Genomic DNA, 12,542 nt, shown 5'->3' on the forward strand with positions numbered 1-12,542 from the left:
TTTTTTCTCCTTCCCCCTTCTTTTTTTCTCCTTCCCCCTTCTTTTTTTCTCCTTCCCCCCTTCTTGTTTTCCTCCTTCCCTCCTTTTTTTCTCCTTCCCCCCTTTTCCCTTTTTTCTTTCCCCTTTTCCCACTTTTACCCCCTTTTTTTTTCCACTGCCCAGGTCTTAAGGTCTTACACCTGGAAGCTGAAAAATCCAGTTTTGTAGCAGCTCTTCTCCTGGGCTGTGAGTTCAAGCAAAGCCGTGCAGGTCCAGTGACACATGTGGCCTCACCTCTTCCTTCTCCTGTCATTCCCCTTCTCTGTGACGCAAAATGTGATGCAGAAACACAGTTCCTTTGGCTAAACTTGGACTCTGGTTCCCTCCACAGCTGAGGAAGGGCCTCCTCTCCACACAGACCTGTCCTACTACTCCTACGAGTACGACCCTGACCCCTTTGCTGCAGAACCCGATGTGTTTGAGATGGAGGCAGAGCTGACAACAGGGCGCACCTTCAGGGAAGGGGATGGGATCCAGGGAGAGGTGACCATGGCAGAATGGTGAGCCCAGGGTGAGTCATAAATCCTCTTTGAGACTCAACCTATCATGTCCTGGGTCAGATGTGTTCACTTCCTCAAATGGGGCATTTTTACACTTCCCTCTTTAGCAAGGAATCCCTGGGAATGGGATCTTGAAAGGCTTTGTGGCTCCATCCCCAGCAGAACAATCTTTGAAGCTTTTCCCTGCCCAGCTTTGGCGATGTTTCCCCAAGACGCATAACTTGTCTTCACTGTGTTCTCTTTTCAACAGAAATCTATGATTTAAACCAAGAGAAGAGGCTCAGAATCAACTCCTGTATGAGTTTGTTCCTCCAGACGACCTGCTGCAGAACACAAACTGAATGATGAAATGATGACTACTTCCTGATGCCCTCAGAACTGTTGGCTTTGTTGCCCCACGGGGTGGATCTGGAGCTCTAAGGGGGACACTCAGCATGATTTTTCTGTTGATTTTCCTGCCTTTTGTGCGTTCTCCTTGGAGCCCTTCCAATGATGGGAGACCAATATGCTGTGCCCTCTAGGTGAGAAAAATAGGGGCTGGAATTCAAACCTATAGAGCATTTCCAAATGTTTTCTCTGCTATCAGGATATACTGCAAGTGCCATTTCCTAGATACATTTAGAAGCTAAGTCCAGGCCTTGTGCTTAGCTGAACTGTTGTTTGAGGAAAGATGGCTGAGAAGTTTTTGCTCAAATTATAATAATAAAAATCAGTGTGTTTTGCTAATTATGACATAGCAAGAGGCGAATTATCTTCCCCAGCCCGTAAGTCTGCTGCACCCACAAGAGAGACACTTCCCTGTGGCTCCACATTCAGAGGAGCTGTTGGGAGATACATTTTACCAGAGAAAACTGGAATCCACTGCCAGGGCTGAAAGGCTTTGTGCCTGCCTTATGTCTGCAGGCCTCAGGTGGGAGTTTTCCAGCTCCAACAGTGACAAGGATTAGGTGGGGGAACCCTCTTTGTGTTGCACTATGTGCTGATAGGGGCTGCTTGCAGCCTTCTCAGCCCTTTCCTCCTCGAACCCTGGCATGAAAATGAAGCTGACCAAGGCACAGTCCTTTTAAATGTTTGCCTGACTTCACTAATCCCTTTTATTCTGCTCCCACTGCGATCCAGCACAATGGTTGTTCTGCTCATGGTACTCTCTGCCCAACCCAGGGTCTGCTGGCCAGTACCAATCCCTGGGGTCACAAGCTGGACTCCCTTAGTCTGACCTGCCCCAAGCAACATGGCAAAACTAAAAACAAAAGCTTTGTGTTTCCAAAAATGTAGGAGGCCAAGATTTTTTAGTTTCCCTTCCTGCCTGGAGCAGCACTGTTCTCCTTGAAGGAGTTACATGCAATTGCCTCTTGCAAAATAGTGTTAATATTTTATCTTACCACTTCTATTGTTACCAGGACCCAGAGCAGGGTGGAAACTGCTTTTGAGGGTGTTTATTGGTGAATGGAAACAGAAAAAAGCCCAGCTCCATTCATTTTTAGGGCTTGTTTACACAGGAACCATGACAAGAATATATCCCAGTATAGACATTCCATTCCAGAATAAAGGCAAGTTTATTCCAGAAAAATGTCCACATGGGGACAGACCAGGAGGTATCCCAGAGGTCGGGCATATGTAATTTCCAGTCTTTTTTGTTTGGGACCAGACATTTGCAGAATGTAGTTGACATGATGAAGGTCTGGGTCTTGAAGTTCCCAGAAATTTCAGAGCTGCTTTTTTGGCAAGTTTTTTCATGGCTGCTCTGAGCTCTCCTCACAGGACCTTGACATGGCTGCTGCTCTGAGTGCCCACTGCTGCCCTGCTGAGGGGTTTGCCACGTGTCCTGGGTATGTGGGGGGGGAGATCTGTCCTCCCTGTGTCTGCACAGCACAGTGGAAGCACTGGCAGCTGCATTCCTGCCTGGCAGGTAAATAAAGACCTTCAAACTAAATTCCATCTCCTGTAAGCAGCTGGCCTGGCTAGACACTGGTTATTGTGTACACACACAGGGCTGAGTCAATATTTATCCCCTGGGTAAATAACAGACCTACTGTGAGCTGCAACAGGATTTTTTTTTCCTTTTCTAAATCTCAAAGCTGCACAATACAAACCCTGCTCTTTGCTGGTTCACGCTTCAGCTGTTTGGTGCTGTGAGTGTGGAAGAATGAGACAGTCACCCTGATAATGTCTGTGATTGGCTTCCCCTAAAAGTGGGGCCTATGCTCTGGATTCTTCAGTCTCCCGTCCTCAGTCACTTTCTGGCTGGACTTTCCTGCTCTCATCCATTGTGCATCTTTGTATATCCATTGAGAGATATTTGAAGTCATTTTCCATTGCTTGGTCCTCTCATAGGTCCTTGGACAGTCAGACATGCCCCTTGGGGATGAGGAGGTGAAGGTGGGGAGTTTCAGCCAAGTATTAAACCTGACTTTCTTCACTTTCCTCAGGCTCTGGTACATGCAATGTCCTAATTCCAGATTCAGACACCTCCTTGTTTCTGCCAGGTAAATAATTCCAGCTGGTGGTGCCAGCCCATCAATCATAGCCCTGTCTGAGGGATCTGTGTGTGCCTGTGCACTCACCTGCTAGAGGCAGAGGAGTCTTGCTTCTGTTTTGCAATTCAAAGTAAAGCCAGAGAGACCTGGGCCCTCAGAAGGCAAAGGCAGAGCAGCCTTAGAGCCAGACAGAACAGTTCAGTGTGTGGGAGGTGATGGGACAGGATTTCTGGATCCTGACTTCATCTCCAGTGCTTCTCCCCACCTTTGGCACTTTCAGGGCAAGCACATCTGCTCTTGGCAGCCTCTGCCTCCCCCCACTCTTGCCACACCAAACCAGCTCCTTTCTGTACTGAAAAATAAAAGTCATTTTATTTAAGGAATTGCATAAAGGAACCTGCACTTACACCATTGTGGTTGCCTTCCCCCCCCCCTCACAGGAGTAAAGGAGCAGGTCTCTGCTCTCTTCTTCTCCACCCTAGTTCATGGTCCCTCTGTCCAGATCTTTCCCCCGTCCCACATTTGCTGTTGATGTTTCTTGTCATCATCATTAATTCTTATCTAGGAAAAAATAATTCTAGATTATTTTTTCTCCATTCTTCAACATCTTACTTGGAATACAGGCACTCTTTAGACCTGGGGCCCTGAGAACCACTGAACACAGCACAGCTGTATCAGACTCCAAGCTGTTCACAGGCTTTGGCCCAGTTCTCCCTCTGGAGCTGATCAGTCACACTCCTGTCCCTGAGAGCACAAGGACATCCCAGCACTGAGAACTCAGGCCCCCACTTTGTGCGCATCAGCCAGTCATAGTTGGATTGATTTTGTTCCTTTTTTTCACCAAGGAAAAGACCAACTGGGTGCTGGAAAGCCAAAGCCAGCAAGGCCAGCAAGTTGTTTCTGCCTCAAAACCAAATTTCCCTCCCTCTGTCAGAGAGATGCTTCTCCTTTCCTTTCCCTGATGGTCCCTCACTGCAAAAGGAGAAAAGTGCCAGTGGGTTTGTAGGACACAGAAAAAGCTTCTTCCATTGAGTTACTGAGTAGCTGCAGCAGTGCTAATTATCAGTGATTGATGCTTGCAGTCCTTTCAAGGAGATTAATATTTATGTATTTGTAACTGTACATTATGCAGAGTAATCATTACCATGGTATTTATTTTAAAGCAATGGTTCCCTTGTTCTTTCTTGTCCTAGTATTTTGATCTTGCCTCTTTCCCTCCTTCCTAATAAGCCTCAGTAGAAAACAAATACCAGAAGAATGTTCAGCTTGCTTGGAGACGATCATTGACACACCAGCACTTGCTTTGCTGACTGTTGCCATTTAATGCACAATAACCTGGTTTTCATTATTGTGAATAGAGCAACTATTTAGAAAAACCTCAGCTTGGGTTGGGTTTGCATTTTTTTCAGTACCTGCTGTTTCTGAGTCCCCACAGCCCTGGATGCCCCAGAGCTCCTGGTCAGCACCTGGTGCATCCCCTGCACCCAGAGACCGGCCCTAGTCTTTCGCCTGCCCTTTGCCCCCCCCCCAGGTAAATGCAAGCAGTTCTCTGACCATTTTTGTTTTGTTCACACAAATCTTAGCAAGTCTGAGTCCAGAAAAGTGTTTGTTTTAGATTCTGATAAATATTTTATTAAAAACTTATTTTAAGACAATCTTGTCTGCCCCTTTTTATTCACACTGTCAAGTCTGTACCAGGAAAACCAAAAAATTCAGCAACTTTAAGGAGGGTTATTGTTCATTTTCTACCTTGCTTCTTACTGGGCCTATGCCCCAGTTGTGTCTGAGAGATGAGCCTGCTGCAGTTTGATAAATGTGGCAAATTTGCAACAGATTCCAATAAGCAAGAAGCCTGAGCATCTCTTTCAGCTTTTGGTTGTGGGTGACATTACACAAAAGAAGTATGGAGTCCTAGAGCAAGAGTTTGCTCAATTCCTACTTTAATATTGCCCTTCAAGAGACATAATTTTTTTAAAAAATCCATTAATACAATCTTTGCCCCAAAGAAATGATGGATGTCAAGGGACATTTGCAAAAACAGGAATGAGCAAATGGGATTTCTGCACTTGTTACCAACAATGAGCTGACATTACTGTGGGGTTGCTTATGAATCAAGCCAAGAATGTCTTTCCTAGAAAAGCCAGTGCTCTACATTCTCTTGACTGTTTCAGTCCAGGAGAGTATCTTTTGAAACTTTTGAATCTTTTGAAATTTAGAAATTTGGTTTTGCAATGCTTGATCTTTTTCAGTTTCAGGTGAATATGTGTTTAAGGAGTAGGAGCAGAACTAGAAGGCAGAGAGCAATCAGCTGGCAGGGTCAGAAAAACCAGCCCCGGGTGTATCAGCAAGAATATCCCTGGTGATACCTGACCAGGTGAGAAGCTGCAGTGTCCCAGTAGTTGATGTATGAGTTCTAAGCACCTTACAACACAAAGAATCCCACAGCCCAGGTTTATTCACTCTTTGCTGTGCAGACTGGAAAAAGGACTTGGCTCCTGGATGAAACTTGTGGAATTCCAGTGTTGTCTTCATCTTTATCCCCACCGTGTGTTGGGAGTGCCCTGGGAGCGGAAGCTGGGTTGGGGGCTTTACACCAGGGTGTGTTTGGAACGGGGGAGTGTTTCCTTGGAGAACTTGGAGGTCTTCAGGGAAGTGTTGTTTTGCTTGCTGCTCCTGAACAACCTTTTCCTCACCTTATCCCTGAAGTCTTCTGACACATAGTAGTAGACAAAGGGGTCAGCACAGCTGTTGCAGGTGCTGATGGCCAGGCTCACCATGTAGCTGATGTAGAGCTTCCCGTACAGCCTGGAGCAGTAGCTGGAGTAGTGACCCAAGAGTAGAACGTTGCTGGGAGTGTAGAAGGCCACGAGGGTGAACACCACGAGCGCCGTGAGCTTCATGGGGTAGGAGTAGCGTTTCCCCCCGTGCAGGAGGACGCGCAGCACGGAGCAGTAGCTGAACAGCACCACCAGCAGCGGCAGCAGGAAGGCGCAGGCGATCAGGCACACGAAGTAGTAGAAATAATACCCGTCATCCTCATGCCTGGGCAGGACGTCGTGGCAGAGGGTGAGGTCCGCCCCGAGCAGGGGGTAGGACTGCTGCTGCAGGGCCAGGGGCAGGGTGAGCACGGCCGAGCAGAACCAGACAGTGACACAGGTCCAGGCGGCGAAGGCAGGGGTGCGGAAAGCACGGGAAGAGAAGGGATGGACCACAGCCAGGTAGCGGTCCACGCTGATGCAGGTGAGCAGCAGCACCGAGCAGTACATGTTCCCGTAGAACAGAGCCGTGGTGAGCCGGCACAGCCCCTCCCCGAAGGGCCAGTCATTCCCCAGGAAATAGTAGGAAATCTTGAAGGGCAGCACCAACACGAGCAGCAGGTCTGCAGCAGCCAGATTCATCAGGAACACGGTGGAGGTGAGCCTCTCTGCCCTGGTGGCCAGGACGCACAGGGCTAGCCCGTTGGAGGGCAGCCCCACCAGGAACACGAGGGTGTAGAGGGCAGGGATGAGGCGCACAGTGAGGGTGCTGCCCAGCTGGGAGCGTGTGGCCTCGGGGATCAGCAGGTATGTGATGTTGTTCACAGTGGCCTTGTCCCCAGGGATGGCTCGGGGACACGGGGTGATCTCTGGAGACTTGTCCTGGTCGTTGGTGCTGTTCTGAGAGTAATCTGAGAGACAAGGCAGCCTGTTATTCACTCATCCCCAGCGCTCACCCCAAAGGCTGCTCTTTGCCCTTTCTGTTGGGACCCCTGGAACTGGGAGTACTCTGGAAAGATTGGTGTGTGGTGGACAGAAAAACTTGGCTGACAGATTGAGGTGTGCAGGTGTCACCTCAGCAACCTCTCAGACAATGGACCCAATTCCTTTGCCATGTGGTTTTCCACAGCTCACAAGTGACTGTGGTGCTGTACAACCATCAGCAGGCCTGGGAAGCCAGAGAGCAATTCCTCTGTCTGGCTTTCACAAGAATCTGAAAGTCTGGAGCCATTCCAGTGTAAAGTCATTACTGTGGGAGTCTAAATTTGGCTTTCAAGTGCTCTGTTTTACTGCTCTGTTTTTTCTTTCTCTTTCTAGTTTCTTCCACCCCAGCTTCCTTCTCTGCCATATCACCTCTGTCACCTCCTGCTTCAACTAGAGCCTGCACAAAGCTCAATCAGAGTGTGCCGCCACGTAAATTCATTAAAAAATGAGTTTTCAGGGATCTTATAAAGGTACCAAACACCTAGTACTTCAACAAACAGCAACTTTTCACCCAGAGACACACACTCACCATCGTAGTCCTGAGAGGCCACACGGAGTCCCCAGAAGACACAGCACAGTAGGAGCCTGTTCCCAAGGTTCCCCATCCTGGCGCAGGATCCAGCGCCCCACTGCAGTGTCAGAGCTGTATGGGAATCGCAGCACCAGTGACCCTGCTTACTCATTTCCTTTGGTTAGTCCTTAACTCACGGAAGCAAGAGGCAGATCCCAGAATGATGAGGCTTTGGGGGCTGTCAGAGCCTGTGCTGCCCAAGCAGACACAAGCCCAATGTCAGAGGGTGACTGGGAGGGGCATAAGAATCTAGATCCAAAGTGTACCAGGGCTGTACTTCATCATCAGAGCTCAATGATGCCTCGAGTGACTCACTTGGGTCTCCTTCCTGCTCCGGGATATTCTTGGAAATAAAAATGTGGTCAGATTTTTGCATGTAAACTGAACCCACGCACCTCTGCCCATGGGAATGTCGAGCATCCTTCCCCCACAGAGACCCAAGTGGCTCTGAGGGAGATCCAGATCTTTTCCCACGTGCTAGTTCACAGTGTTCTCTAGTCTCACAAACAGGAAGATATCAGAGCTGAGGATCAGACAGACCTCCCCAGCTCCCAGGGATTACATGGGGGTCTTGCAGACTCATGGTCTGGCAGTTGAAGGTTTTTAGTGTTGGCCTTGCAGCCTCCAGACCAGGCTCGGCCCTTCAGAGGTCTGCTTCTTTATTTCTGCTCCTGCTCCCTGACTAAACAGGGGATGAAGCTCCTGCACCTTCTCAATTTTGCTGCAGAGGATGATTAAAAGTCCTCTGGGCTGGAGCTATTTGTACTTGAAAGAACTAACAGGAGCACCACGCCATACCAAAGGCAAATGGCAAAGTGTGCTTCCTCTGATAAACCTGAACAGGGAGAGCAACTCCATCCAGCAGGAAAGGGGCCTGAGAAGGGCTCAGGAAATCCCTGCAGTTGGGTAGATAATGGTGAGTTCCAGTCACTCTTGCCCCAGAAAAGCATGTTTCCCAAAGCTGTGCAGTCCCACCCTGGAGTACTGAGCTCTCTCCCTGGGTTTGGAGCTCGGAGCAGCATATGGAGCTGCCACAAACCTGCTGATTGTACCCAGAGGACAACTCAGATAATGCTGGAAGAGGCACTGGCAGATGTTACCTGAGCCTTTAAGATCCTTTGCTGCCCGGTCCCCCCTTCTCTAACCCCTTGAGCAAGTCCCTTCTGTGCTCTGCCCTGCACAGCAGCACTGAGAAGCTTGCAAATCCTCTCTCATCTCCTTTGTTGGAGCCCAGTGTGACCAGCAAGCAGATGGGCCAATGGGACAGCGTCTCATGGATGGAGAGGGTGCTGGTTTTTAGGTTCTTGCTCTTCAGTCCTTGCCTGGCTCTGCAAGGGAGGAAGGACAGGAGCTGGAGCCCAGCAGTAGGAACTGTAAATTTGGTTTGGCAACCTGAGGAGCAGCTCGTTTCTTTCTCCTCAGCTTATGAATGGCCTCTTCTTTGAAGGTTGCAAATCTGAGCCTGGCTGATGTTTGATGAGATTCTTCTATTCCAGGGAGAAAATGATCCTATTTCCTTTGCTTTCACCATATTCCCACATCCTTGTGCCAAGCGTGTCGAGAGGTGGAGTTCCACTGGCAGGGAGAGGGAAGATGCAATGTTAGATGTTTTGCTTTTGTGATTCTCTCAGGATTTATGAACCATTACAGAATGACTCATGTGGCCACATATTTTCCATGCCTCAGCCAGGATCGTTTCCATGCTCTGTATGCAAAAAATTATCCATAATCAGGTTCAGATAGTGTGCAAATCACAGCCCCGCTTCCTATAGGCGGGTCTCTGGAGTGGAGCACAGAGAGGTTACTCATCGCTGTATCCTTCATTTTTCAGATGCTGTGTGATCTTTAGTGACTGCCTTAGATGCAGAACAGCTTGCTTGAAACTTCCAGTGCCAGAGGTTTGTCACGGCTTGTTAACATCTCTTTAAGTCGTGTGATCCTTGCCCTGTGGGGTAACAATTTGGTTTTCAAGTAATTAATTGTGCAATAGATCATCTCCTGGAAGCTGGCTCTTTTTTATTCCATGGCTCTGAACCCAAAAGATGTAATGCTGGAATACAGGCTGGGGATTTGAAAGCTCAGAGGGAGGGTAGGAACACCACCTGGCCTGTCGCATTTATCTTTAAGGCTTGGAAGAGCAAACTGTGGTAGGGAAATGATGGGACTCTGTTCCAGCAGCTCCAGTGGGTTCCTGAGCTAAGGGCAGCAGGTGAGAGGACAGAAATCTCAGGGCAGGGAGTACCTGCCCCAGGCTGAGCTTGGGTTTGAGATGGAGACATGAGAGGCAGCAGCTCTGGCTTGGCACCAGCAGCACAAGGCATTTCCACCCTCACATTTTCCATGGATGTGGAGCTGACTCTGCCAGTCCCACCACTTGTTGTGCAGCATCTGAGCCCTCAGAGCCACAGGGCACAGAAACACCCACTGACTGCTGAAATGGAAATGCTGGTCCCCTGGCCCAGGCTCCCCCACCCCAGAGATGTCTCTGCAGGCTCTGGCAAGTACCAGATGCCTTCACTCCCTGGACGCTCTTCCTGACTTTTCCAGCACACCAGTTCCCCTCCTTCTCACTGTATCAGGTCTCTGCCATCACCCTGAGACTCTCCATGGCTCCAGGGAATCTCCCTGCCTCTCTCTTCTGCTTGTCCCAGCTTTCCTGTTCCACTGGGATCCCACCCAATCTTTTCCCTTGGTTATTCCACACATTCTCCTCACCACTTGTCAGTCTTACACTGCTGTAACTTTTGAGGAGACTAAGTTTTTTCAGAACTACTCTTCTGCTTGCTCACAGTTTTCACTTCACAGTGTACATATGAAGACATTTTTCCAGGATTATTTAAAGCTTATTAACATCAGTGCAACCCACTGGATGTTCTGGAATTGCTTCTTTTGGTTCTTTCTCAGCAAAATAATGACACCAGGGTAGGAGCTGACACACCCACCATCATCATCCCTTGTCAACACCAGCTCTCAGATCAGTCTCTTTGGATTAATTCTTTAGCACAGGTCTGGTTTAGAATTGCTAGACTTTAATTTGGTCTTTAAATTGGTAGAGCATACCCTTAGTTTAATTGAGGTTGAGTTAGTTCTAATCCAGAGGAATGTCTAAAACATGAAGAAAAACTCAACTCATGTTTGCACACACTTCTAGACTCTCTCACTGATTCACAGCCCTGACTCTCTTGTGCATCACTGATATGGAAATGTTAAAAAAGTCCTGAAATATTAAATATTGAACTCAGGTACTCCCTTTAGCAATTCTGAAATCAATTGCAAAAACCATTATTCTTATCCCATCCTGCAACCCTATTTTTAAGCTGTTTGTCTGTGCCAAATCTGTCCTTCCTGAGACCTCCAACCGCTCTTGGGTGATGTCACATCCAGCCACCCCTACCCTCGAGCACAGGGAATGTCCTCTTCGTGAGAAGGCCAAGATCTCTGTGAGAACACCTGTGTAAAGTGGGCTGTGTCCTCTGAGACCCCACCACCATCATTTTAATCAAATTATTCTGTGCAATTTATGCATCAGAGGGTTGTTATTGGGAGAACAACAGTTTGTTTCCCTGTGAGGCTGCACAGAAAGCAGAGCTGCCTTTTGTTATGGCAACGGAAATGTTGGGGATGATGTAAAGGAAACTCCTATCGGCTCTGGGTCACATAGGCTTAATTTGCAAAAATCTACTCATTCATTTGTTGTGCAGAGCTCACAGGGAACATAGTTAAACGTGTTGTTACCGAGGAATTTGGGGAGGTTGAGGGAAAGGCGGGTAGAGGGTTATTTTCACAGTTGCAGTTCTGTTGCCTTAACCTGTAACAGATGTTCTTATGGATTTCAGAACTGGAATCAGGCACTTTTCCTGAGGGTTTGTTGTGTTGAGTGTGTGAGCTCCTGGGGGCCAGGCCTGGGCCAGTTTTGTGACTCAGCTCTGTGACAAAGGTGTTGCTGTAAATAAACCAAGCTGCAAGATGCTGCTGTCTGGTAGGACACAAATAACCTGAGCGGGAAGGGACTCACAAGGATCATCCACTCTGACCCTGTCCCTGCCAGGGCACCCCAACAATCCCACCCTGTCCCTCAGAGCATTGTCCAAATGTTCCTTGAGCTCTGGCAGCCTTGGGGCCATGACCACTGCCCTGGGGAGCCTGGTCAGTGTCTGACCACCCTCTGGGAAAAGAACCTTTCCCTAATATCCGTCCCAAGCCCCCTGACACAGCTCCATGCTGTTCCAATCTTTTCTTTTGAAACCTCTCTCTGCGCAGTGCAACTGTGCCACCCCATGGATTCCCCACTCCCCTCCAGCCATGGGCCTGGGTTCCAAGAGAGATTCTGGCAGCACAGATGTGGGATCCTGTGTGGGAGCTCCACTGGAGGCTACTTGCAGGAAACATATTTCCCTTTCTCCTTAGCAAGTGCTCTGCTCACACCCTCACTGAACACTGGCTGCCCCGCTGGAAACAAGCTGATACACAGACACATCAGCACATCCTACACTCTGCTCAGGAACTGCTGGAAGAGAAGCTCATCCACCTTTTCAATTGCATTTTTCTACCATTTAAAATCCAGCTTCAGGTACAAGACAATCAATTCTAGGGATTGTCAGAAAGTTTAAATTAATAGGAAAGAAATTTAAACCAGTGAGAGCTGCAGACTTTTAAAATCATTATTTTATTTTACTTGAATGTGCAAATAAATATAAAAAAAACTACATTCAAGGAGCTGGCAGAGCAATTACAAGCCCAAAAGCAAAGATCCTTCAAACAAATGGAAGAACAAACTCTTGACTCAAGGTCGTGCAGATACACAGCGGTCGAGCTGAAACCCCCAGACACGAACAAGCCCCTCTCAAACCCGCCTGTTATTCCCTTTCCATCCTTGCTACTCTCGGCTTTGAGACAATAGCACTGCAAAGGGCAAAAGTCTTGCTTAATCTGTTCAGATTATAAATTAAGGTTTACAAAATAAGGATGCTTAAAAATACCTGAAGTACACTTAAAATGGGGTGATGGATCAGGACGGTGCACAGGGCTGTTTCCCACCTCAGTACACCTGGAATCAAATGCATTTTAAGCCACAAGTTGCAACCTATTTTCCAGTAAGTAGTTTTTCTGTATCATAAAACCATAAAATTTGGCACAGTTGTCATCTCCACTGGGAGTCAGGAGAGAGGTGAGGACTGTGGTGTGTTTTGGTGAGCTGAATGGAGGCAAATGGGGG

At 48.1% G+C, this 12,542-nt stretch overlaps 2 protein-coding genes across 2 annotated transcripts in view; one reads left to right on the top strand and one right to left on the bottom strand.

Annotated features, from left to right (window-relative positions):
- Positions 1–906, top strand: part of CPAMD8 (C3 and PZP like, alpha-2-macroglobulin domain containing 8) — a 50,790-nt gene extending 49,884 nt beyond the window's left edge. The window contains exons 42-43 of the mRNA XM_027701625.1: positions 371–550; positions 790–906. Of these exons, the coding sequence (XP_027557426.1) occupies positions 371–543 (173 nt within the window). The 3' untranslated portion in view covers positions 544–550; positions 790–906. The remainder of the gene's footprint in view (positions 1–370; positions 551–789) is intronic.
- Positions 907–5,604: 4,698 nt separating this feature from the next.
- On the bottom strand, positions 5,605–7,439 carry F2RL3 (F2R like thrombin or trypsin receptor 3). Its single transcript, XM_027701626.1, has 2 exons — positions 7,286–7,439; positions 5,605–6,683 (listed from the first exon to the last, which is right to left on the bottom strand). The coding sequence occupies exons 1-2, from the start codon at positions 7,437–7,439 to the stop codon at positions 5,605–5,607; spliced, it is 1,233 nt and encodes a 410-aa protein (XP_027557427.1).
- Positions 7,440–12,542: the final 5,103 nt, after the last annotated feature.

Source organism: Neopelma chrysocephalum, unplaced genomic scaffold (assembly GCF_003984885.1).
Source record: "Neopelma chrysocephalum unplaced genomic scaffold, ASM398488v2 Primary Assembly neopelma1_164, whole genome shotgun sequence".
Classification (NCBI taxonomy): Eukaryota; Metazoa; Chordata; class Aves; order Passeriformes; family Pipridae; genus Neopelma; species Neopelma chrysocephalum.

Bases quoted from the DNA above. Each gene is read 5' to 3' on its own strand.
- F2RL3 (XM_027701626.1), bottom strand. From the start codon at position 7,439: ATGAGTAAGCAGGGTCACTGGTGCTGCGATTCCCATACAGCTCTGACA. The intron at 6,684-7,285 runs GTGAGTGTGTGT...CTTGTCTCTCAG, and splicing joins GGCCTCTCAGGACTACGATG to ATTACTCTCAGAACAGCACC.